Source organism: Neovison vison, chromosome 14, assembly GCF_020171115.1.
Source record: "Neovison vison isolate M4711 chromosome 14, ASM_NN_V1, whole genome shotgun sequence".
Taxonomy (NCBI): Eukaryota; Metazoa; Chordata; class Mammalia; order Carnivora; family Mustelidae; genus Neogale; species Neogale vison.
The window spans coordinates 285,946-310,713 of record NC_058104.1 but is presented as its reverse complement, the minus strand read 5'-3'; the positions used below and the strand labels follow the sequence as shown (position 1 = coordinate 310,713).

The 24,768-nt window shown below is 45.3% G+C and overlaps 1 protein-coding gene across 7 annotated transcripts in view; it reads right to left on the bottom strand.

The window, feature by feature from the left end:
- Positions 1-24,531, bottom strand: part of MEIOB (meiosis specific with OB-fold) — a 30,531-nt gene extending 6,000 nt beyond the window's left edge. The window contains exons 1-11 of one of the 7 annotated variants that reach the window (XM_044233225.1): positions 24,394-24,531; positions 21,512-21,588; positions 19,656-19,713; positions 17,206-17,337; positions 14,993-15,065; positions 11,950-12,145; positions 10,043-10,143; positions 9,130-9,182; positions 8,944-9,039; positions 2,796-2,897; positions 1,502-1,655 (exon numbers count right to left, since the gene is read on the bottom strand). In XM_044233225.1, the coding sequence (XP_044089160.1) occupies positions 1,502-1,655; positions 2,796-2,897; positions 8,944-9,039; positions 9,130-9,182; positions 10,043-10,143; positions 11,950-12,145; positions 14,993-15,065; positions 17,206-17,337; positions 19,656-19,713; positions 21,512-21,580 (1,034 nt within the window). In that variant the 5' untranslated portion in view covers positions 21,581-21,588; positions 24,394-24,531. Of the gene's footprint in view, positions 1-1,501; positions 1,656-2,795; positions 2,898-8,943; positions 9,040-9,129; positions 9,183-10,042; positions 10,144-11,949; positions 12,146-14,992; positions 15,066-17,205; positions 17,338-19,655; positions 19,714-21,511; positions 21,589-22,603; positions 22,750-23,236; positions 23,594-24,070; positions 24,115-24,393 lie in introns of those variants that run through there. The other 6 variants (XM_044233226.1, XM_044233229.1, XM_044233224.1 and 3 more) reach the window with 6 other exon arrangements.
- Positions 24,532-24,768: the final 237 nt, after the last annotated feature.

The following is a 24,768-nucleotide window of genomic DNA, read 5'->3' as shown; positions in this document are numbered from 1 at the left end:
ATTCCAGGTTTTGAGGCAGGTCTTACTTTACCCAATTTGGACAGAAAGACTAGAGAGTGTAATCTGAAGATAGTGCTTTCCTGTCTGGCCTCAGATCACTTTTAAGGTAAATTTCAGATGCTTTTCCTCAGATATCAATATTAAAGACATAGGAAGAAATTAGGGAGACAAAAACTTTTGAAAAATGTTCTTCAAAAACTAAACACTTGACTTATACAGCAGCCTCCGCTTTGGTCTTTTTCAATTTTAATAGCAAATCATAAAGTATTTTCAAAATCCACAGGTAGTATCTTGACTATGGTGGTAGATACACAAACCCACACATGTGATAAAACCCTACAGAACCCCCCCCCACACACACACATGCACGACTGCAGGTCAATGTGGTGAAATTTCTTTTTGTTCTGTTTTGTTTTTAAAGATTTTATTTATTTATTTGACAGACAGAGACCACAAGTAGGCAGAGAGGCAGGCAGAGGCGGGGGGGGCGGGTAGGAGTGGAGCTGGCTCCCCGCCAAGCAGAGAGCCCGATGTGGGGCTCGATCCCAGAACCCTGAGATCACGACCTGAGCCGAAGGCAGAGGCTTAACCCACTGAGCCACCCAGGTGCCCCTGAAAATAGTTGTTTTTAAATGCTGTCCCTTCCTCTCTCTCTCTCAGCCTGCATCTCTGCCTACTTGTGATCTCTGTCTGTCAAATAAATAAATAAAATTTAAAAAATAAATAAATAAATGCTGTCCCTTGCATTGCTATAGGACACAGTAACCAAAATAATATTCTAATATATTATAACACAACAGTTTGTCATCTCACTTAAAACTTTCTGGAAGCAGGGGTGTCTGGGGGGCTCAGTCGGTTATGCTTCTACTTTCAACTCAGGTCATGATCCCAGGGTCCTGGGCTCAGGAGGTCCCTGCTAAGCAGGGAGTCTGCTTCTGCCCTTCCCCCTCTCCCAGCTCATGCTCTCTCTCTCTCTCTCTCTCTCTGTAATAAATAAACAAAATCTTAAAAAAAAAAGTTTCTGGCACCATTATATCTTCATATTTTAGGATTACAGAAACACAGCAAATCAAATTTTACTTTGAAAAGTAATTGTAACCTTTGAATAGGTTATTTATTTATACATTATTTAAAATACATAACAACTGGGACGCCTGGGTGGCTCAGTCATTAAGCACCTGCCTTCAGCTCAGGTTATGATCCCAGAGTCCTGGGATCAGCCCACATAGGGCTCCCTGCTCAGAAGGAAGCCTGCTTCTTCCTCTCCCACTCCCCCTGCTTGTGTTCCCTCTCAATGTATCTGTCTCTGTCAAATAAATAAATAAAAATCTTGGAAAAAATAAAAATTAAAAAATAAAAACAAAATAAAAAATAGCATACATACATACATAACTGTTATGTCAAAGAACAGCTTTAACTTTTATAGAGATTAACATTTACTAACAAGAGTTGGTCTTTATTTCTTATAAGCAGCAGCTTGCTGACAATACGGGCTGCTCACCATTGGTGTCGAACTGCTGTCGTGGCGTCATCATCAATATTCAGTGTAGAAATGTAAGCATAAAGAATGCCATAGAAAGGGTCAGCCTTCCCTTCGTTCTTTGAAGCTTTTACCTTTAATTGCTCAACTGTGTAGACATCAACTATCGTATTTACTGAAAATAAAAAGAAGTTATCACAGCTCTCTATATATTCTAAGAATTCCAAAGGATTATATCTAAATAGAAAAACTATAAAGTTCAGGGATGCCTGGGTGGCTCAGTCATTAAGCGTCTGCCTTTCGCTCAGGTCCTGATTGCAAGGTCCTGGGATCAAACCCCGCATCAGGCTCCCCGCTCTGGGGTAAACCTGCCTCTCCTTCTCCCACTCCCCTTGCTTGTGTTCCCTCTCTTGCTGTGTCTCTCTCTGTCAGATAAATAAATGAAATCTTTAAAAAAAATGAGAACATGTAATAGCTTCAGTTAAGTAACAGAAAAATTATTACATTTGCTGTATTAAGACTGATTATATAAATGGACATAACAGCCAAAAATAATAAGCAAAAAAGGGAAAGAATGATAAATTTAATTCATTTTATGTCAATAAAGACTTCCTGGTCATCAGAAGATGCCATGAAAAGAGTGGGAAGGCAAGCCTCAGCGTGGGGGATGCTAGCAATCTTTAAAGGAGACAAAGGACTCATATCCAGAATATATAAATAATTCTTAAAAATCAGTAAGGGGTGCCTGGGTGGCTCAGTGGATTAAAGCCTCTGCCTTCGGCTCAGGTCATGATCCTAGGGTCCTGGGATCGAGCCCTGCATGGGGCTCTTTGCTCCGCAGGGAGCCTGCTTCCTCCCCTCTCTCTCTCTCTCTGCCTGCTTCTCTGCCTACTTGTGATTTCTCTCTCTCTGTCAAATAAATAAAATCTTTTTAAAAAAATCATTAAGAAAAAGGCAGTCAGCTCATTTTTTTAAACTTCCATTAGATTGGAAAAAGGTTATAGAAACCTCTAAAAATTATTTATTTATTTATCCCAGAGAGAGTGAGAGCGTATGGGGGCAGAGGGAGGAGCAGAGAATCCTGAGCAGACTCCGTACTGAGCAGGGTGCCACCCAGGGCCCAATCCTACAACCCCAAGATCACGACCAAAGCCAAAACCAAGAGTCAATGCCCAACTGACTGAGCCACCCAGGTGCCCCAAAACTTCTAAAAGTTTTAAATAACCTTTTAGAAAGTGGAAATATAGCAGTTACAGGATAAGAATATGGTATCTTCTACTATGTGAGACAAAAAAATAATTTAAAGGTCACTTACAATTTATGGATTCTCTCAAGTAACTGTCCATTTCAGCATCCAGAGGATTTTTTTCTTTATTTTCTCTTATAAAATTCAACAGGATGTTAGCTTCTGGGGTATCTTAAAAATAAGATGCATAATATAAATGAAAAGCAACTGATTACTTTTTTTTTTTTAAAGATTTCATTGAGAGAGAGCACGCATGTAAGCAGTGGGGAGGGGCAGAGAGAGAGAAAGAGAGCCCCAAGAAGACTCCCCACTAAGTGCAGAGCCCAATACGGGGCTCCATCCGAGGACCCTGATCACAACCTGAGCTGAAACGGACAGCTGGATGCTCAACTGACTGAGCCATCCAGACACCCCAAGATTTTATTTATTTATTTATTTATGTATTTAGAGAGAAAATCTCAAGCAGATTCCACGTTGAGCATGGAGCCAGAGGCAGGGTGTGACCTCATGACCCTGAGATTAAGACCTGAGCCAAAATCAAGAGTCAGACCCTAGGCGCCCTCCAATATTATTTTTAATGGTAAAAGTGAAGATGTATGAAAACACGGTCAAATCGAACATGATGCAGCCAATGAGCAATGTGACACGGTAGTCTACTAAACCAAGAGACACACACCAGGTATTGTTAAAGAGCAGCTTATACAATGATGTGGTGTAATTTCCTTTCAATTGAAAAGGCATAAATAAATACAGGAATGCAAAAGTAACTGGAAGAGAAACGATTCTCTTATAAGATGGTGAGATTAGGGGCGCCTGGGTGGCTCAGAGGGTTAAAGCCTCTGCCTCCGGCTCAGGTCATGATCCCAGGGTCCTGGGATCGAGCCCCGCATCGGGCTCTCTGCTCAGCGGGAAGACTGCTTCCTCCTCTCTCTCTCTCTGCCTGCCTCTCTGCCTACTTGTGATCTCTGTCTGTCAAATAAATAAATAAAATATTTTTTAAAAAAAGATGGTGAGATTATAGGGGCTTGTTGTTTTCCCTTTTTGCTATTACATATTTTCTGAATTTTATATGTATTTCTTTTTTAAGCAGGAAGAAAAAAATTTAAGTGTATTTGAAAGCCTTGCTGCTTGCCTTGGGACACAAGTTTTCTCAGGAACAGTCAGAGGGTGTGTCCACCACAGGCAAGAATGTGATTTGGAAAAAGGGCCCCCACGTGACTCTGACATCCTTCACCCTCAAGCCCCCTCAGCCTCCAACACTTAGTGGCCTTTCAGCCTTCCCTCGCCTACTCCAACATTCTACAAACATGCTCCTGCTTGGACCCCTGGCCCCTTGGGTCCCTGACCCCTGGGGCAGAGGCAGGCGCTTCCTCTTCACTTGCATTTAACCCCAAGTCCAACCACTGTTCTTTCACATAACGAGACCGAAGCCCCACGTGAGCAGGGGCTGCCTCTTCAGCTCTGTAGTTCCAGCAACTGTCCCTGGCCATCTGCCCATCGCGGCCTGCCTTGTGCCAGGAAGGACACATGTTATCTCAGTACTTAGCAAATAAAAGGCATTCGACAGATATTGGTAAACTAATGAGTGAATGAACAACCGGATGCTTCTGAAACACTGGCGGGAGCGCTGCACACCAGGCAGGAGCCGGCGCTGCAGTGAAGCCTCGGAAATCAAAGCGCCAGGCTTCCCTCAAGCACTGCTGTAAAGGTCCCTCCTGACGACAGGGCTATCCAGGGCTGCCTGATGGACACTCTCAGGGCAGAGGAAGCCATAAGGTAAGCCAGGATGAAAGCTTAAGCCATTAGAGGTTTTTACTTTGTACTTGTTGGGTGCAGACAAAGAAGTGACAGATAAGGCCGATTTAAAGAAGCACGCTAAAATTCTCGCACCCTGGGACACCTGGGTGGCTCAGTCAGTTAGGCGTCTGCCTTCAGCTTTACACTCTTTGTAAAGTGCAACCCGCCCTGGACTCTGCTGACCCTGTTCCTCTTTTTCTTCTTCGGCTCAGGCCATGATCCCAGGGTCCTGGGATGGAGTCCCACATTAGGCTCCCTGCTCGGCAGGGAGCCTGCTTCTCCCTCTGCCTGCTGCTCCTCCTGCTTGTCCTTTCTCTCCACCCTCTTTCTCTAACAAATAAATAAATAAAAACTTTTTAAAAAAATTCATGCACAATTGTGGGCTCTCTGCTCACCAGGGAGCCTCCTTCCCCCCACCCCGCCTGCCTCTCTGCCTACTTATGATCTCTGTCAAATAAATAAATAAATAAAAATAAAAATTCACGCACACTTGTAAGCACTCTCCTTTGTCACTCTGAGAAGCAGGCACTTACTCTACTGCTGTTGGCATTGCCCAAACACTTTGACACTTCCCTTTCAGGCTGTGTCCAGAACCAAACAGACAATATCCACTGAATATGTTTCATTAACTTAGCCCTGAGTTATTGACACAATTATCCTACTGAGCTTGATAACTTTTCCAACAGACTTTTATTGTTTTTAAATTTATTTACTTGACAGACAGATATCACAAGTAGGCAGATCAGCAGAGAGAGAGGGGGAAGCAGGCTCCCCAACAAGCAGAGAGCCCGATGTGGGGCTCAATCCCAGGACCCTGAGATCAGGAACTGAGCCAAAGGCAGAGGCTCAACCCACTGAGCCACCCAGGCACCCCTGCAACAGACTTTTAGAATCTAACTTTCTTTTTTTTTTAAGATTTTATTTATTTACTTGACAGACAGATATCACAAGTAGGCAAAGAGGCAGGCAGAGGGAGAGGAAGGGAAGCAGGCTCCCTGCTGAGCAGAGAGCCCGATATGGGGCTCGATCCCAGAACCCTGGGATCATGACCTGGGCCGAAGGCAGAGGCCTTAACCCACTGAATCACCCAGGTGCTCCTAGAATCTAACTTTCTTTTAAAAATTATCCCAGGCCAAATTTACACTCATCAGATGGGGACTTTTAAATCATTGACATTACTCTATATAACACTATAAAACTGTTAATAAGTTATTAAAAATAATAAACCATTGTACACCCTTTAAAAAAAGGAATTGAAGAGTAGCATTCTTCTCCTAAATGTTGAGAATAGATTGTGACTGTGTTATCATCAATTTATAACAAAGTAGCTAAAGTGATCCTTTCAGTACTTAGAAAATGTCACTGCTCTGTTCCAAACCCTTTGCTACAGAATAAAAGCCAGCATCCTTTCATTAGCCTTTAAGGCCTTCTTGATACCCAGTCTTCTCTTCTGACCTTGACTCCTCCTCCTGCCTGTGCTCCACATACTCCAGCCACACTGGCCTCCTTGCTGTTCTGCCCTCACATAGGCACATGCCAACCACTGGGCCTTTGCACTGGCTGTTCCAGTACTAACAGCCTCATGCTCTTTCCTGTGGTTAACCCCCCACTGCCTCAACACGTCTTTGCTCAAATGTCACCTTCCCAAGGAGGCCTACCTGACCACCCTCTGTAAAGTGCAACCCGCCCTGGACTCTGCTGACCCTGTTCCTCTTTTTCTCCTTCAGTATCATAATTCACAGATGTGTTATCTTTACCATTTATCATCTGTGTCTCTCCTGCTAGAATGTGAGCTTCATGTGTGCAGAGATATTTTTCTTTTGTCACTGGCCCCCAGGCCAATGCCCTGCACACAGCACATCCATGTCAAGTCACCTTCCATAATGCCACCTTTAGGGACACGGTGTTCGGGAGGACGCACAAAGTCCAGCGCACGTATGCAGCACAGTCTTATCATTTTATGTCGTATCTAACAGCACTGCTACTTGAAAAAATTCTGATAATGGTTGGTCAAAGACATAGAATTGCTTTGTAATTCTCAGTCACTTGTAGGGGCGCCTGGCTGGCTCAGTCAGTTAAGCATCTGCCTTTGGTGCAGGTCATAATCTCAGGGTCCTGGGATCAAGTCCTAGATCAGGCTCCTTGCTCAGTGGGAAGTCTGCTTCTCCCTCTTCCTCTTCTCCTCTCCCCTGCTCGTGGCCATCTGCTCGCTATCAAATAAATAAAATCTATACAATACAGTACATTACAATACTGTACTAGTCACTGTTGGTGCTTTGTTAGCAACCAGCAGAGGGTGCTACTGCCAGAAGTGACCCACTAGTGCAGTCCCAGCTTCCTGAGTTGGGAGGAACCGTTCCATCTCTGGGAATTCTGCACTCTTCCAGGGTGCTGGACTCACCTCTCTATACATAGTACAGAGGACCACAAGGATACTCGAGGGCACCAACTTCTCACATCTCCCAAGACCCTGCTCCCCGGACTGCATGCTGACACAAACTGTAAATTCTTTCAACAACCACTCCAGTGGGCCTTCTGGGTGTTTTGTTATGTGATAAACTAATCATGTGACATGTTTGTTCTTGGAGCTCTAGTACTAAGTTATCTGAATATAGTAAAAGTGAATTTATTTTTTAAATAGTCGATAACTGGGGCGCCTGGGTGGCTCAGTTGGTTGGGCGACTGCCTTCAGCTCAGGTCATGATCCCAAGATCCTGGGATGGAGTCCCACATCGGGCTCCCTGCTCAGCAGGTGGCCTGCTTTTCTCTCTGCCTCTGCCTGCCACTCCCCTGCTTGTGCGCTCTCTCTCTCCAACAAATAAATTTTTTTTTCCTTTTCCAATTTATTTATTTTCAGAAAAACAGTATTCATTATTTTTTCACCACACCCAGTGCTCCATGCAAGATGTGCCCTCTATAATACCCACCACCTGGTACCCCAACCTCCCACCCCCCCGCCACTTCAAACCCCTCAGATTGTTTTTCAGAGTCCATAGTCTCTCATGGTTCATCTCCCCTTCCAATTTACCCAAAAGCACATACCCTCCCCAATGTCCATAACCCTACCCCCCTTCTCCCAACCCCCCTCCCCCCAGCAACCCACAGTTTGTTTCGTGAGATTAAGAGTCACTTATGGTTTGTCTCCCTCCCTATCCCATCTTGTTTCATGGATTCTTCTCCTACCCACTTAAGCCCCCATGTTGCATCACCACTCCCTCATATCAGGGAGATCATATGATAGTTGTCTTTCTCCGCTTGACTTATTTCCAACAAATAAATTTTTAAAAAACTTAAATAAGGGACGCCTGGGTGGCTCAGTTGGTTAAGCGGCTGCCTTCGGCTCAGGTCATGATCCCAGCGTCCTGGGATCGAGTCCCACATCGGGCTCCTTGCTCGGCAGGGAGCCTGCTTCTCCCTCTGTCTCTGCCTGCCGTTTTGTCTGCCTGTGCTCGCTCTCTCTCCCTCTCTCTCTCTGACAAATAAAATCTTTAAAAAAAAAAAAACTTAAATAAAATAGTCAATAATTTAGGTGATCCAATCAATTACACTGATCTCTCCAGAATCATCATCACCAAGAATGCTGCTTTAAAAATGAGTCTGGGGGCGCCTGGGTGGCTCAGTTGGTTAAAAGTCTGCCTTCAGGTCAGGTCATGATCCCAGGCTTCAGGGATCAAGTCCTGTGTCAGGCTCCGTATTCAGCAGGACTCAGCTTCTCCCTCTGCCTCTGCCCTTTCCCCCTGCTCATGCTCTTTCTTTCTGTCTCTCAAATAAATAAATAAATATCTTTTTAAAAAAATAAAGTAAAAATGAGTCTCGTTTTTCACATTTCTTTTCGTTAGTAACAAAGATATAGCTCACTGTAAGCTTAAGAAATATAAATGTAAAGGAACACCTGGGGGGCTCAGTTGGTTTTCCGTCTGCTTCAATTCCAGTCATGATCCCAGGGTCCTGGAATTAAGCCCCACATCAGGCTCCTTGCTCAGCAGGGAGCTCGCTTCTCCCTCTGCCTGCCATTCCCCTGCCTGCGTGCTCTCTCTCTCTTTCTGACTAATAATAAAATCTAAAAAAAAACTCTAAAGAAATATAAAGCATATAAAGCAACTTTCACTTTTAATTCAAATGAAATCAAAGAATTGTTTTCATTTTTTTTTTTTTTTTTTTAGAGAAAGAGTGTGTACACATGCACGTGTAAGTGAGCGGGGAGGGGGAGAGGGAGGGGGGAGAATCCTAAGTAGACTCCAGGCCCAACTGGGGCCAATCCCACAACCCAGAGACCACGACTCTAGGCAGAGTCAGATGCTCAACTGACTGAGCCACCCAGGCGCCCCCCTTGTTTTCATTCTTAAATACACTGCACAAACATTGAAATGTGTGACACAGTAATTTCCAAAGAGACACAACATTGCAGATAGCCTGTTACCTGGATTAGTCGTAATAATGGTTTTTGAGATTACAGTTGCCGTCATGCAGTTCCGAAATTTGTCAAAACTTATTCTTACATCTGAGGCAAATATCACTGTTTGGGGGGAAAAAGCCATTTTACAACTTTTATGTGGAAGGGTATAAAACACGATAAACAGCAAGCGCAATCATTGCAGTACCGTACCTGTGTCTCGTGGCACCCAGCTCTGTGCAACCAGGATAGATTCATTATCCCAACTGCATATTTTTAAAAGGAAGTAAAAAAAAATGAATACATTAGAGAAAACCTGGCAGTGATCACATTGTTTGCCAAAAACAGAACTTCTGAACGGCTCCAGTTAACAACTACCGGCTTGTCAAAGCAATAGTGAAGGACACTGGCATCCCTTGAGATTTGCAGGATTCACTGTCTATTACAAAGGGCATTTCATGCTCACGTGTTAAGTCCTTTCCCTGGACACTACTCATCTTTGACCACTTCTGCCCCCTCCGCTCCTTCTTTCCTCACTACTTCAGTCGTCACAGGCTGGTAGAACTGAGGGACTACAAATCTGAAGCTTGTACAGCCATTCTGTCCGACCATTAACAGAGGCCCGCACTGGCTAGCTGTTCAGGGCACTTGACAGGTTGAAGGCCTATTTCAAACTCAGTGTTTTCTTTGGTGCCTGGGCATCTAGGGTCAGAGCAACGCCATGTTCTACCCTGAGGTGCTTGAGGGCACAGCTGGGGACAACACACCTTCCTGTGGCCTGATTCCAGGGCGCTACCCAAGCAATCACACAGAATCTGGCTGGTTTATTACCATGGGACCTAATGAATCACTGACTGCTATAAGGCAGAGGACAGGAAAGACCAGTCACAGCGGAGTCTGTCCAAATAATCCCGTGCTGTCCACAGAGCTCATTTTAAGGTGATCTTACAGCACGGACTATCGCACTCAATATATAAGAGCACGGTTTCCTTTTTAATAATTACTTCTCCTCCATTGTTACTCCTCTCCTACTATGAAATCCATCATCTTTCTCATAAAATAAAAATATTCTGTCTCGGTGCTAACAACAGGGATTTTACGGTCTGGAACAGATGTGGGAGGTTACCATATCATTGCAAAAGAAGACTCTGTCTCATCATAGAGCTTCACCTCACACCTCTGGCCTTTCCTCCGGTCTGAAGTTGTAAAGTGTTTTGGCTCTCCAACCTTAGAAATGGAAAGAAGTCATTATTCTCCACCTACAGTTGTAGAGGTACAAAAATGTTTATTGGTGGAAACATTAAAATATTTACCCTTTAAACAGCAAATTAAAAGAATTAAAATAGGGGCCCCTGGGTGGCTCAGTGGATTAAGCCTCTGCCTTCAGCTCAGGTCATGATCCCAGGGTCCTGGGATCAAGCCCCACATCAAGCTCTCTGCTCTGCAGGGAGCCTGCTTCTCCCTCTTTCTCTGCCTGCCTCTCTGCCTACTTGTGATCTCTGTCTGTCAAATAAATAAATAAAATCTTTAAAAAAAGAATTAAAATAGCAAGAAACACTAAAATATATATATATATGAAGGTTTTAAAAGCATCTTCTATCTCTAACATAGGTATATTTAGCTGACGTTGTAAGTTTACACATTCTGACTAAAGGGAGACACAGAAACATGTGCTTTGAGTTCAGACTGTGGAGTCTTTTCAACATGTCAAAAACAGTGCTCCACGATAAGCCCATGCGGCATCTAGGTGGTCTGAGGATGGAAAATATATATCCAACATCTGTGATGCCCATGGCTCAGCGCAGAGCTTGGTGCGGAGTACACGCAACCGAAACAACTCTATCTTCCCAGGCCTGCGCGTCCTCAGCCTGCTGGCGCAGGTAAGAGAGCAGCACCTTCTTCACTGCCTCCACGGGGATGAGGTGATGGAGACCAGACGAGGGACATGCTAACACACCATCTAGCTTGACCCCACTGGGATAAGAGGACTGTGGAAGTGGAGGTAAACTCAGGGGCCCTTCTGTCCCTCCAGCAAGTTCTCAGAGGGAAGGGCAGTTCCCTTTGCTAGCCACGTAACGCTGGCACAAGCACGGACGGTCAGCAGGCTGCCCACCATGCTGTCGCCTCCACATCTCCTACAGAGCTGAGCTCCAGCAGAAGGAGCTGAAGGAAGACTGGCCACTGCCAGCACAAGAGCAGGATCTAGGAGGAAAGTCAGAGGCAAGGACAGCCAGCGTGTGACCGAGGTGCGACTTATCACAGCACACAAGAGAAGTCTATGAAAAGGATTCTACAGTGACAAGAGAGAGGTGAGAAGGAAGAGGAAAAAAAGGGCTAAACAAAAATGTGAAGAAAAGGAAATATAAGAGGGAATATAAGATGGAAATAAAATGGTAGAAGAAAGACACACACGAAAAAGGAACATCCTCCTACAAAAGGTGCCAGACTCATGGGGGGGGGGAGCGGAAAATGCTGTCCCAGGCTTTTGAGATCTACCTCTGAATGTCTGCCAAGTGACCAGCCTGTCCAACAGAGTTTCACTGTGGCAACTGCATAAAAGGGAGGTGACAGTGAACCTGAGAGGTTCCCCAGGGCCCCACGATGCCTGCACAAGGTCACGCCAGCCACACAGTAGGTATGCCCACCCTCCATCTCAGAACACCTCTGAGCACAGACTGAGTGAACTCCGAGAGTCCTCCAACCTACGTCCCCTTGAGAAACTTCATGCAAATCTTCAAGTCCGTGAATTTACTCTTTCCATTTGTGTCTTTGTCTCACCAAAGTATGCAAAGCTCTCACAGTTAGTAGATCATTTAGGAGTGCGATGCATTTAACATTCAAATTCAATTTTATTTTGCTACTCATTTCCAGATAAACCGCTCCTCTGGCAGTGGTGAGAGGTCCCACCATTTTCTTAATTCAACTTCCTATGGATCAAGAAAAGTGATTCCCCTGGTTATTACTTTCCAAACAGAAGTGAAGTGATAGAAGTGCCCGCCAAACAGAGGTTGGCTTTTTGAGGCTTTAACTTACCGACCGCACTGCCGCAAGCACGTTAATAATCCTCCCATCCAGACTGCATCCATTTGCAACAATGTCACCCAGTGAATAAAAATCATGAGACTCCTTGACAGGTAAGTATATCAGAGCAAGGAGCTTGGTGTCCACTTGGTAGCTGGAGCAAACTTTTACCGTGGAGTGATTCTCACTGAGCAATAGCTTACAGCTGCTAATTTGCAAAAACACACAAAAACAGTTAATATCGAGTGATCTTCTAATAGGAAAATACTTCCAGATTCACATTAAATTATCTTTTTGGTTGTAATTTAGACAACCAACAGTAATTTCTTGTATTTAGAAAATTTATACTTTTTTACTCTGAGAAACACTGAAAAATGTTGTGAAATATTTCTTTGTCTAAAATGTATTTTCATGCCCCTCCTCACCATTCTTCCCCCTTGCAGTGGAGGAGAGAGCCAGAGTGGATATTAATTTTTATTAAATATATTATATGTTAACTTAAAAATGTATTTCATTAAGGGAGGCCTGGGAGGCTCAGTAGGTTAAGCGTGGGCCTTCAGCTAAGGTCAAGATCCCAGGGCGCCTGGGTGGCTCAGTGGGTTAAAGCCTCTGCCTTCGGCTCGGGTCATGATCTCAGGGTCCTGGGATCGAGTCCCGCATCGGGCTCTCTGCTCAGCGGGGAGCCTGCTTCCTCCTTGCTCTCTCTGCCTGCCTCTCTGCCTACTTGTGATCCCTCTCTCTGTCAAATAAATAAATAAAATCTTTAAAAAAAAAAAAAAGATCCCAGAGTCCCAGGATTGAGCCCCACGTAGGGCTCCCCTGCTTCTCCCTCTGCCTGCCATTACCCCTGCTTGTGCATATAATCACTCTCTCTGACCAATAAACACAAATAAAATCTTTAAAATGTATTTTCATCAAGAAAATGTTTTGAGGGGGCACCTGGGTGGCTCAGTGGGTTAGGGCCTCTGCCTTCGGCTCAGGTCATGATCTCAGGGTTCTGGGATCGAGCCCCGCATCGGGCTCTCTGCTCAGCAGGGAGCCTGCTTCCTCCTCTCTCTCTTTGCCTGCCTCTGCCTACTTGTGATCTCTGTCTGTTGAATAAATAAATAAAATCTTTAAAAAAAAAAAAAAAAAAGAAATGTTTTGAGGACTAATTTGTGCCCGAGTTCTAAGCATACTAGTTTCTGACCAAGCCCCAAACTCTGAGCTTCAGTTTTCCTCTCTGTAAAACAGGGGTATAAAAGGCCTCTAAAATGTCTGAGCGGGGGTTTCCCGTCATTTCTGTCTCCGTGACACTGATTGTCCTGCCTGCAACAGGACGGCGCTCGACTTCCTTCTGGGATGTTCTCTGTGGGGCAGACGCCCAGTATCTACACGCTCAACTCCATCAAGGTGCTCTCCCCCTCCAGCCAATCAACTCCCAAGTCCCCTCAGGGAGCCTCTTTCTAGCCTTGAATCCCGGCCCTCCTCCCGTGCCCGCCTCTGCTATTTTGTTAGGTGCTTCCCTCATCACTTCTCACCTAAACTGCTGCCTTGTCTCCTATGCTTCCTTCCTCCTCAGGTTGTTGAAGTGATTATCCTAAACCACAAATATGAACATACTATTCCCCAACTCAAAGACCTTCTGGGCTAGCCACCAGCAAAGAAGGAAGTTGGTGTGCCAGGCAAAGCTGTCTGCGAAGTGTTTCTGCTTCTCTCTCAAGCTTCTCCTTCCACTGCCCTTGCCTTAAAGCCCAGCCATATCAGACTACTAGATTATGAAAATGACAGTTTTAGACCAAAAATAGTTAAATGTCAACAGTTTCATATGATTCAACCTACTGTTAACTCTTCTGGAAAAGGCCAGGAGGTTTCATGTTTGTCCCCTCTGCTAAGAACATTCCTCACCCCCCCTTCCTTCCTCTCTCCATCCCTTCATTTATCCATTCATTTCATCAATATCTACCATGAGCTAGTATGTGCCAGAACCTAGTCTAGGCGCAGGAGATACAGTAGTGCAAGAGATGGACAAGACCTTTGATGTCATGGAGTTCACATGTGTAAGAGGCAGACACACAACTGATCAAATAATCTCAGAGAGGAGGTCTTGACGATAATAGGACAGGGCGACATCCTCGTGACGAACTGCAAGGGTCACTACACAGAGAAAATGGAGAAGGCCTGAGGAGGTGACATTCAAGGTGACACATCAATGAGGAGAAGGAGCAAACATTCAAAGCAGATGGGAGAAGACTGTTCAGTACAGAGGGAGTGAGTGTGCAAAAGCTGATAGTGCAGAATGAGCCCTTGGTGTTTGCAGAGTGGAGTCTGCACAGCTGCACAGAAATAAGACGTGGGGTCTGCTATGACATCAGAACAGTAGATGGGAAGGGGTCAAAATGGGTGCAGGTGTCATTGTAGTGGAGACTGCTGTGCCCACTCAGAGCCCTTTATCAGCGTCCCCTTGCTCTAGAGAGATGCCCTCAGGAAGAAATGCTGGTGGTGGGAAGTGGGTGCCACCGGTAACTTGTGAATCCAGGCCACAAACACCCGGTCCCTTCCTTTCAGAGGGTGCCACTCATGCTCCAGAGCTCCCTCTGGGGCTAGGCAGGCAGAGCCAAGCTCCCACCAAACCTGCCTCTCTGCTGTCCCCTGACATTACTCTTACAGGCTGCTCCAGAGAGCGCTCCCTCAACAGGCCACTTGCACAAAAATCTTCCTCTGGGCTCTGTCTCCAGTGAACCTGAACTAAGATAGGAAAGCGTGTAGGCAGAGTTTTACTTGGACGTGATAACTCTATAGGACTTCCAAGATTTACCTTTCTTTCTCATTGTTCAGCTTTAATGTGACTAGAGGCAAATTTTTCTAAATTGAGAATAAAAGTACTAAAAACAGCCATGTTTTCATGCAATCCTATATCAACGTAAATTGTTTGAGGAATAACAAAACTCCTAATTTTCAAATTGACACATATACCATCAGTGAGCTCTCTGCTACTGTCACACACAGACAAAACAGCAGTCACTCAGCGGTCACTCCAATGCGAAGGCTGTGGGCTTTGTGCTGGATTATTTACCTGGGAGTTGCAGGGCTGAATTTTTCTTCTCTTTCTAATTCCTTTCTTTGAATCAAGGGATTTTCGATTATCACTGCAACAGAAGGAAAAGTAAGATGCTATTACAAAAAAGTAACTAGATACCTAAAAACAAGTATACATCACACCGAACGTTACAATGTTATTTCTAATTTCTGAGTCAGTGTAGCATACCCTTCGCAGTCCTTTCCTTGTGTCATTGAGAAGGAAACCTGCAGTACGACCATCAATATGATCCCAGATATCTTACGTTTTGTGTTTAAACTCCTACATAGGACCTGCATTAATATCGTTTTATTGATTAGTTACACTGAACATACTGTAATCTGGTTACGACCTGGCCTTCCATAGGACATAGACTTTAAATAAACTTCACCCAGTTCATGGTTGCCTTTGGAAACAATCGCCACAGGGCTAAAGAGCCAAGCACAACTCGGATCCTGATTTCTGCTCCACAACTTAACAGCTTATGACTGAACATTTTAGGGGTTCTGTTTTCTTATGGTCTTGTTGGACCTTTTTGTGTCTGTTTTGCTGATTCCTCACACGACTCCATGATAACCCCTTTTTATGAATGGAAGAAATTGAAGCTCATAGAGGTTAAATAACTTTCTGGAGGTTTTATATCTAGAAACCAGTAGGGCTAGACTTACAGTTGTTCTGAATCAAAAATCTGTAATCTTTTCACACCAACACACCAAGGTCTTATTTAAATATATAATTATTGTTGGGACGCCTGGGTGGCTCAGTTGGTTAAGCAGCTGCCTTCGGCTCGGGTCATGATCCCGGTGTTCTGGGATCGAGTCCCGCATCGGGCTCCTTGCTCAGCGGGGAGCCTGCTTCTCCCTCTGCCTCTGCCTGCCATTCTGTCTGCCTGTGCTCGCTCTCTCCCTCTCTCTCTCTGATAAATAAATAAAATCTTAAAAAATATATTTAAAAAATAATAATTATTATTGTCAACCTTCTGCTTAAAGACCCCTTACTTCATTCATCCTCACAACCATTAACCTATAGTTTAATACCAAAATATAACTTTAGCTCCATATAACTAATGCACTGGCATTCATCCAAGGAAAGTTTCTGATTGTACTGGGCCCTGTGGAGTTTACAAAGTTTTCTGCCTTCACAATCCATATGTTCAAGTACTTTATTATTCAGCTAGAGAGACACAATGTATAACCCTTCAACTTCATAATATGACATAATAAATACATGAGTAAGTGCTAAGTGATGGAGACGGGTAATAGCTTGCCTAATTGTGCAGTTTTGGAGAGTAGTTTAATTCTGTGCATTACTCTTTCCCTTCTTTTTTCTCCTACAAAAGGGAGCTGGTATCGTGCTTTCCCATTACTTGTAGGAGGCGAGCGCTGCCATCCACTGAGGGACAACGACTTACACTTTATACCACACATACTACCTCCTTTAAGACCCACAGCATCTATAGGGTACTCATTCACTACTGAGGCCCAACAAGGTTAAGCAATTTTCTCAAAGCCATGATGTAAACAAATATTGGAAGTAAGATCTGAACCCACCTCTATCCATTTTCAAAGCCCTGGTTTTTTTTATATGACACTGTACCATCAGAAGGATCCTGGGATGGGTAAATGTTGCCAAAGATTTGCTATGTTGAAAGTAGAGCTTCTTAAACTCCTATTAAAAGTTCAAATTTTTCTTTTATCAAAAGCTACTTAGCAGCCTTACTATGGTTACTGAAAGATAAATGGTGACAGCAACAACAGGAATTGATGCAAACTGAAATCTGAAATAAATCAAAGACTGTAAAGCTACCTAGTAAAAATACATGACTATCACATTTATATGTTTCAAGTAATAAAATGCTAAAGGTTTGTGTTATGCTCTTTTTTTTTTAATTTTATTTATTTATTTGAGAGAGAGACAGTGAGAGAGAGCATGAGCAAGGAGAAGGTCAGAGGGAGAAGCAGACTCCCCATGGAGCTGGGAGTCCGATGTGGGACTCGATCCCGGGACTCCAGGATCATGACCTGAGCCGAAAGCAGTCGTCCAACCAACTGAGCCACCCAGGCGCCCCTTGTGTTATGCTCTTAATGCATGACTTGTTTCTTAGGAATTATGAATGATGTCTTACTTTGACTCCCTCAGTGTAGTTCCCACAAATATGTCACAGGACTAATACTGTAACAGAAACAGTTCAAGAACCAACGCCGACTTACCGCACTCTCCAACCCTAAAGCTGTCAGAAAGTGACCTGATGTAACCTTCGCTGCCCCAGGATGTCACATTGACAAAATGCGTTGGTGAGTCCCGAATGGTGAAACTGAAAGTGTATCTCTCTGATCCAATATCTAAGGGAAACCAATGCAAATGAAAACTTTTATCTTAGATTTGAACAAATATGATTATGATAACAAACATACTCAAACACATGGTAAAAATATTATTGCAATATAAATTCTAAGATAAGTCATGCTTGAGTCAATCTCCTAGCTGCCAGAGTAGATAACTCACCTCACTATTGATCCCTCTGTTCCCTTTCCCCAGTTATCTGCATATTTGGAGAGAAATGACATGTCAGCTTGAACCATACAGATTTTAGTTTAGATCTCCATTTCTCTCTGTTACAGTTTCAATCTAAGTCATGCTTCAAATCTAAACTATTTCAAAACAGGGCGCCTGGGTGGTTCAGTGAGTTAAGCCCCTGCCTTTGGCTCAGGTCATGGACTCAGGGTTCTGGGATTGAGCCCCACATAGGGCTCTCTGCTTAGCAGGGAGCCTGATTCCCCCTGCCCCCGCCTGCCGCTCTGCCTACTTGTGATCTCTGTCAAATAAATAAATAAAACCTTTAAAAAAAATAAATTATTTCAAAACAAATAAATGTGTGCTAGTACATGGAGCCACTAGGGGTCAGCAGGTACATTTTTTTTCCAAAATAAAAATGTCCTTACTGTTTGTTCTTCATTAATTAAAAAAGTACACAACCTAACATACATATATAAATTATAGATACCTACCAAGCTGTAATTAGCATTTGCCTTTGGGGAGGGGACTAGGCTGGACAGAGCTGGGGGTTGAATTAAGAATTTCATTTTTCTATTCTATGCCCTTCTGTACTGTTTGAATGTTTTGTGAAAATGTAGTAATGTGTATAATGGTTTTTTTTTTTTAAGTCAGTAAGGATATCTTCTCAAGAAAAGGTGTTCTGTACATATAATCATAAAAAGTACTCTAACACCACAGGAATCATGTACCTGCACAATCTGTGAGGTGAAAGTTCTATTTCATTGTTGGGATTTCAGCAAACATTTCAAATACTGACAATTTCCTAATTTGTGTATTTTAAGTTATTCCTTTCAGAGTTTAGAAAAAAGATATATAGACTTTCTCAAACTATTCAAATGGTAATTATGATCTAATTAATCATGATGAAGTAAAGTAAAGACATAAACAAATATTTACATCAAATGTAATAATGGAATATTACATGAAATTAAAATTAAGGTACTGTCACTACACCATGAGACAAAAAACAGAGTCACAACTACTCAGGCAATTCAAACAAAATTCACGTCTTCTGCCAGAATCATTGTCTGACTGACTACAACTCTGACTCCCTCAAGCGCTTATACTGTAACCTCTCATAAGTAGTGCTGACGGTTTAAAAGCTATTGGTACTACAATGTTAGTTTTGGCCTTTTATATCTTATCATTGTGCGTCAACTACAGAAGTTTGAAAACTTGTTTTTATTTTTATTTTTTTTAATATTTTATTTATTTGACAGAGATCACAAGTAGGCAGAGAGGCAGGCAGAGAGAGAGGGGGAAGCAGGCTCCCCACTGAGCAGAGAGCCTGACGCGGGGCTCGATCCCAGGACCCTGGGATCATGACCTGGGCTGAAGGCAGTGGCTTAACCCACTGAGCCACCCAAGCGCCCCAATTTTTATTTTTTTTAAAGATTTTATTTATTTATTTGACAGAGAGAAATCACAAGTAGACGGAGAGGCAGACAGAGAGAGAGGGAAGCAGGCTCCCTGCTGAGCAGAGAGCCCGATGCGGGACTCGATCCCAGGACCCTGAGATCATGACCTGAGCCGAAGGCAGCAGCTTAACCCACTGAGCCACCCAGGCGCCCCGAAAACTTGTTTTTAAACTTGGTTTTAAAAATCTAATTTTAGTCTTGGATTGTTTCCATCATCCTAAAACTTTTATACAGTTCAAGCAACTCAAAGAGCCACTAAACCCAGAGTTAACTGTATTTTCCACATATGGAAGATGAATTTCTCACTGGTTGTCTGGTTGATACCGCTGCTGTACTTCTCTCCTTCCAAGCTCCTCTACCATGACATATCCCTGCTTGAAAACCCTGTTCCTTAACATCTTTTGTCTTAGATTTAGTTGTGTATTTTTATCTCTTGGGCTGAAAGTGATCGTAAATAGTGGAGTCCTTACTAGGGTCAAACAGCCTTATACATCATTAAAAATTATTTTAAGGTCCACACACATATGGCCTTAAATTGAGTACTTTACCATACAACAGAGCAATGAACACTGCTCTTAATTAAGGAGTTAAACAGGAATGAGAAACTCAATCCCTTGAATACACTTTGCTGTAGTCGTAAGCCACACTTGATGAAAAATGAAGCAAAGAGTTAAAAAGAACTCAGCTTTTTCTGTCTGGAAAGCCTTTGACATCTGTTTTCCCAATAACTATACCAATTATTTTCTGAAAAACAAGAAGGTTATAGAAGACAAATATTAAACACAGATGTAGATGGTAAATTTAATTTCATGGACTTGTTACATTTTACTGCCTCTAACAAACATTTTTGATAGGAGCCATTTAAATATATTTACTCCAAACAAACATTTAAAGACCTTCATAAATGTTCAACTCTACAAGGCAAAGTACAAAGTAATAAGACAATTAACTGCTATTACATACACAATCATTTAATACTTAGCATGTTTCTACTTTATTTTCAATCACTAGGGGGAGCACAGTAACCACCCTATGCTATCAGTTCTTACTGAATTCATTCAAAGCACATGTATATCCAATTTAATTTGCCATGGTCTTCAGAGCTTTCTTTAATATAGGATTTTCTAACAATCCACATAAAATTGCTTAGCTTCTTAATCCAAACATGCTAAACAGTAGTATGAATTGGATTGTAACAAAACTTGTACATCGCTCCCAACAAATCTAAACTCTAAGGTCCTAGAACTTGGGGCGCCTGGGTAGCTCAGTGGGTTAAGCCTCTGCCTTCGGCTCAGGGGATCAAGCCCCACATCAGGATCTCTCCTCAGCAGGGAGCCTGCTTCCCTTCTCTCTCTCTGCCTGCCTCTCTGCCTACTTGTGATTTCTGTCTGTCAAATAAATAAATCTTTAAAATATATACATATATATATATATATATATATGTTCGGGGGTGCCTGGGTGGCTCAGGGGGTTAAAGCCTCTACCTTGGGCTCAGGTCATGATCCCAGGGTCCTGGGATCAAGCCCTGCATCGGGCTCTCTGCTCAGCAGGGAGCCTGCTTCCTCCTCTCTCTCTGCCTGCCTCTCTGCCTGCTTGTGATCTCTGTCTGTCAAATAAATAAATAAACAATCTTTTTAAAAAAATATGTTCAAGCTCTTAAGACTATCACATCTTTAGCCGGGGTATTAATTAAATCTTACTACATTTAGACATATTGCTGTTATTTCTTAAATTCCATATGCATGTCAATCTCACCAAATTTTGTTGGGAAAATATAATGGAAATATTCAGCAAAGCTTTTAGCTGAAGAGGAAATTAATAACTTACTTTTTTTTCTGGGCCTCTATCAGAAAGACTTGGGCCCCCTATTTTTAACATTAATAAACTTTAATTGCATATCAAGGTTACATATAAATATAGCCCATATTAAGAAATCTGATTTAAAAATGCCAAATGTAAACAACAGACTGCTTGGGGCAGTTCTTCACCTCATAAGATGATTCCACCTAGATTTTATTTGACTCATAAGTGTCTTGGCATGTTTGAAATGATTGAATTCCCCTACAACTCTTCAGTAAAAAATGGGTTTTCACATAATATTTCAGAAATACATCTTTTGTGTACCTTTATGTTATATAAAGGAACATAGGGGCAAGTATTTAAGTCTATAACTTATGTATAGTTTGATTAGAGAATAGATATTGCTGAGCAAAAATGTTTTAATTTCACAATGCTAAGTTTGAGCTGTTGTTAAATATTTAATGAAAGTAATACAATTAAACTCTTGATCATTTTGAACAACTGCTAGTCATATCTACAAGGTCCTACTCTAGACAAAAAAGAAAGTAATTTTCAGTTAGCTGGCATAAAATCTAAGAAGCTTAGGGGTATCTAATATCAACAGTCGTACTGATGGAATGAGTAGCTATATACTCATCAATTACAAGCATGTGTCACATGAACAAATAATGTTGATGTAATATAATATTCCACATAAAGTTTCTCTAGAGAATCACCAAACTGCTATATTATTAAAACTTACCAGATTAGCCATATTCGGATGCAGATCTGAAAGTGTGGTGAAGGTCTTTGATGCAAAGGAGTTTGCCATTCTTTAATCTACATTTTAGAAAATGTTAAGTTTGATGAATAAATTAAATAACTGAAATAATGCATGAAAAATTCCAAGATTAAAAAAAAATCATCTGGGGGGATTCCTGGGTGCTGGAGTCAGTTCAGAGTCAGACTGGTTTTGGCTCAGGTGGTGGTCTCAGGGTTGTGGGGTTAAGTCCCATGTGGGGTTCCTCGCTGGGGGCAGAGTCTGCTTGGGACTCTTTCTCCCTCTCCCTCTGCCGCCCACCGTGTGCGCACACACACTCCCCGCCCTGCAAATAGGAAAGCATCAAATATGTTACTCACTCTCAGGGAAAAGTTTTTATTATAACAGTGATGGGTAAGTACAGATCAAATCTGTAGAAAACATGGTTCAAAATGTCCTTTTCCAGTTTTGAATGGTACAGTTAGGTTCCAATTTTTAACTTTTACTTTCCAAAAAATGTGTAAGTTAGCAATTTTTTTTTACACTTCAGTATTTCTTTTTTTTTTTAAGATTTTATTTATTTATTTGACAGAGAGAGATCACAAGTAGGCAGAGAGGCAGGTAGAGAGAGAGAGGAGGAAGCAGGCTCCCCGCTGAGCAGAGAGCCCCATGCGGGACTGGATCCCAGCCCATGACCTGAGCTGAAGGCAGAGGCTTTAAGCCACCCAGGCGCCCTACACTTCAGTATTTCTGATTCCAAGAGGCATCTTACGTGTAATGACATTTTAGTTTCGGTAAAACACAGAATGTGAGTTGCTGGGGGTTTTTTGGTTTTCTTGTTTTTTTAAGATTGATTTATTTAATCTGGGGGAGAGGGACGGAGGGAAAAGAAGAGAGTCTTAAGCAGGCTGCCCCAGCAGCACCTGTCATGACCCTGAGTTCACAACCAGAGTGAAAACCCCGGAGTCAGACACAACCAACGGCACCCCCCCAGGGACCTCGCTATTCTAGCAGTTCCTGTGCACCCCGTAAATTTAGAGTTTCAGGTGGGAGAAGATTCAACGGGACTTAAATATTTATTAGCGCAAAGCCTACTTCCAGAAATACAGCAAATCTCGGGGGGGCCCCTTGGTGGCTCAGACGAGTGCTCAGTGGGGAGTCGGCTTGGGGCGTTCTCGTTCCCTCCCCCTCCACCCTGGTTCCTGCTGGAGCGCACGTGCCCTCTCCGTCTCTCAAATGGGTAAATCATAAGAAAAAACAAAAACAAACAAACAAACAAACAAAAACAAGAAAAGAAATACAGGGGCGCCTGGGTGGCTCGGTCAGTTAAGCTCCTGCCTCCCGCTCGGGTCAGGATCCCAGGGTCCCGGAACGGGCCCCCATCAGTCCCCGGCTAGGCCGGGAGCGTGCTCCCCGCTCTCGCCCCGCCCGCCGCTCCCCGTGCCTGCGCCCGCTCGCTCCGTCAAATAAACTAGAACAGCAACAACAGCCACGCTCGGCTCGGGTTACGCCGCGCGCGGGGATGGCCGCGATCTGAAGCCGCGTCCGGAGCAGCGCGGAGGCGGGCTCAGAGGGTCCCCGGGAGCCCGTCGGGGCTGTCTCGTGCCCGGAAGGCGCTCGACACCACAGGGGCGACACAGAAGCATCACACGGCGGCCGGCCCTCGGTACGGCCCCTGTCGGGGTTCCAGGCCGTGAACTGCCGGCTCCTCCAAACCCGCACACTGACCGTTTCCGTCACGCACAGCCCGGACGACGTCACGCGATGGCGGCGCCGCGGGAGGGCTCTGAGGGGGCGCCGCGCCCGCGCTCTGGGTCTCCGAGCCCCCTCACCCCGCTCCGGGCGTCCTCCTCGCGCCGTTAAAGGGCACCCCCGGGGCGTCCGCGGCTGCGCGGGGAGCGCGCGACTCGGTCCCGGGCGGCGAGCTAGAGCACCCCGGGTGTAGACAGCACCGGACAGAGACGCCCTCACTCGCCCGAAGGAGCATCTCCAACAATCGCAGGAACCAGGCGTGTGGCGGGGTGTGCCGTCCCCACAGCCCAGCGCTGAGGCCGCGGAGCGCGAGGACAAGGCGCGCGCGGCTGCCGGCTCTAACCCCGCGCCCCGCCCGCGGCCCACACCGGCGGGTGCTCCCCGGGCGGGCGGCGGAAGCGGACCGAGGCCGAGCGCGCTCCCGGCCCCGACGCCCCCACTCCTCGCGGGCCCCTCCCCCGCAGCTACGCACCCGCGCCCGCTCCTCCGCTCCCGGCCCGGCCCTGCTCTGCCGGCGGGGAGCACCCGCCGGGCGTCCGCCGCTCTGCCGGGAGCCGCCTCCGTGCGCTCGACCGCGGCGGTCCCTGCCTCACACCGGCCCCGCCGGCCACGCCCCTCGTGGCCCACCCCCGCGGAGCCGGGCGTCCCCGCGTCCCGGGGCGAACCCCACTTCGGGACGCCGCGCCCCGACACGGCAGCAAGGGAAAGGACAGCCGCGTTACCGGCTTCCCAACTCGACCCGCACCGCCAGCGCCACAGGCCCTCTCGCCCCGCGCCTCAGAGAACGCGCCGCCCGGGCCGGGCAGTCACCTCAGCCGCCGTTCCTCGCGCCCGCCTAGCCTCGCGCTCCACAGCCTTTCCGCAGCACGGCGCGAGACCGTTACCGGAGGCCCCGCCCCTCGCCCCACCCCTCGCCCCACCCTTCTCTCCGCCTCACCTCCGCGCTCCTCCCCACGCTCTGGCTCCGCCCCCGTCCTCACCGAGCCTTCCCCCGCCCCAACTTTGACCGCGCCTCACACTCCGATCCCGCCCCCAGCGCCCTTCGCCACGCCTTCGCTCTGGCTCCGCCCCCACCCTCGACTTTCTCTGTGCCCCGACTCAGCCGTAGCCCCCTACTCTTCCCTACGGCCCACCTTGCGCCCCCAGTCTCGCCAGTCCTTCGTCCCTGGATCCGTCCTCGCTCCAGCCTTTGCTCTGCCTCACCCTCCTCTCCGCCCTCGCCCCGACTCCGACTCTGCCTTCTCCCTGTCTTCTCTTTACCTATTGCCCCGCTCCACACACCAACCCCGCCCTCTTCCCGCCCTCTCCCCGCCCCACCCCAACGCCCCTCCTCTCTCCCCGCCCTTCACCCCGCCCCCCAGATATCTCCCCGCCCACTCGACATCTACCTCCGCCCCTATCCCCGCCCCTCGCTCTGACTCCGCCCCTGAGGTCCCGCCCCTCGGAGGAGAAACTCGGGGACATCAGAGCGGCAGCGGTCCCAGGCTCTTCTTTTCCCCGCGGGCCTG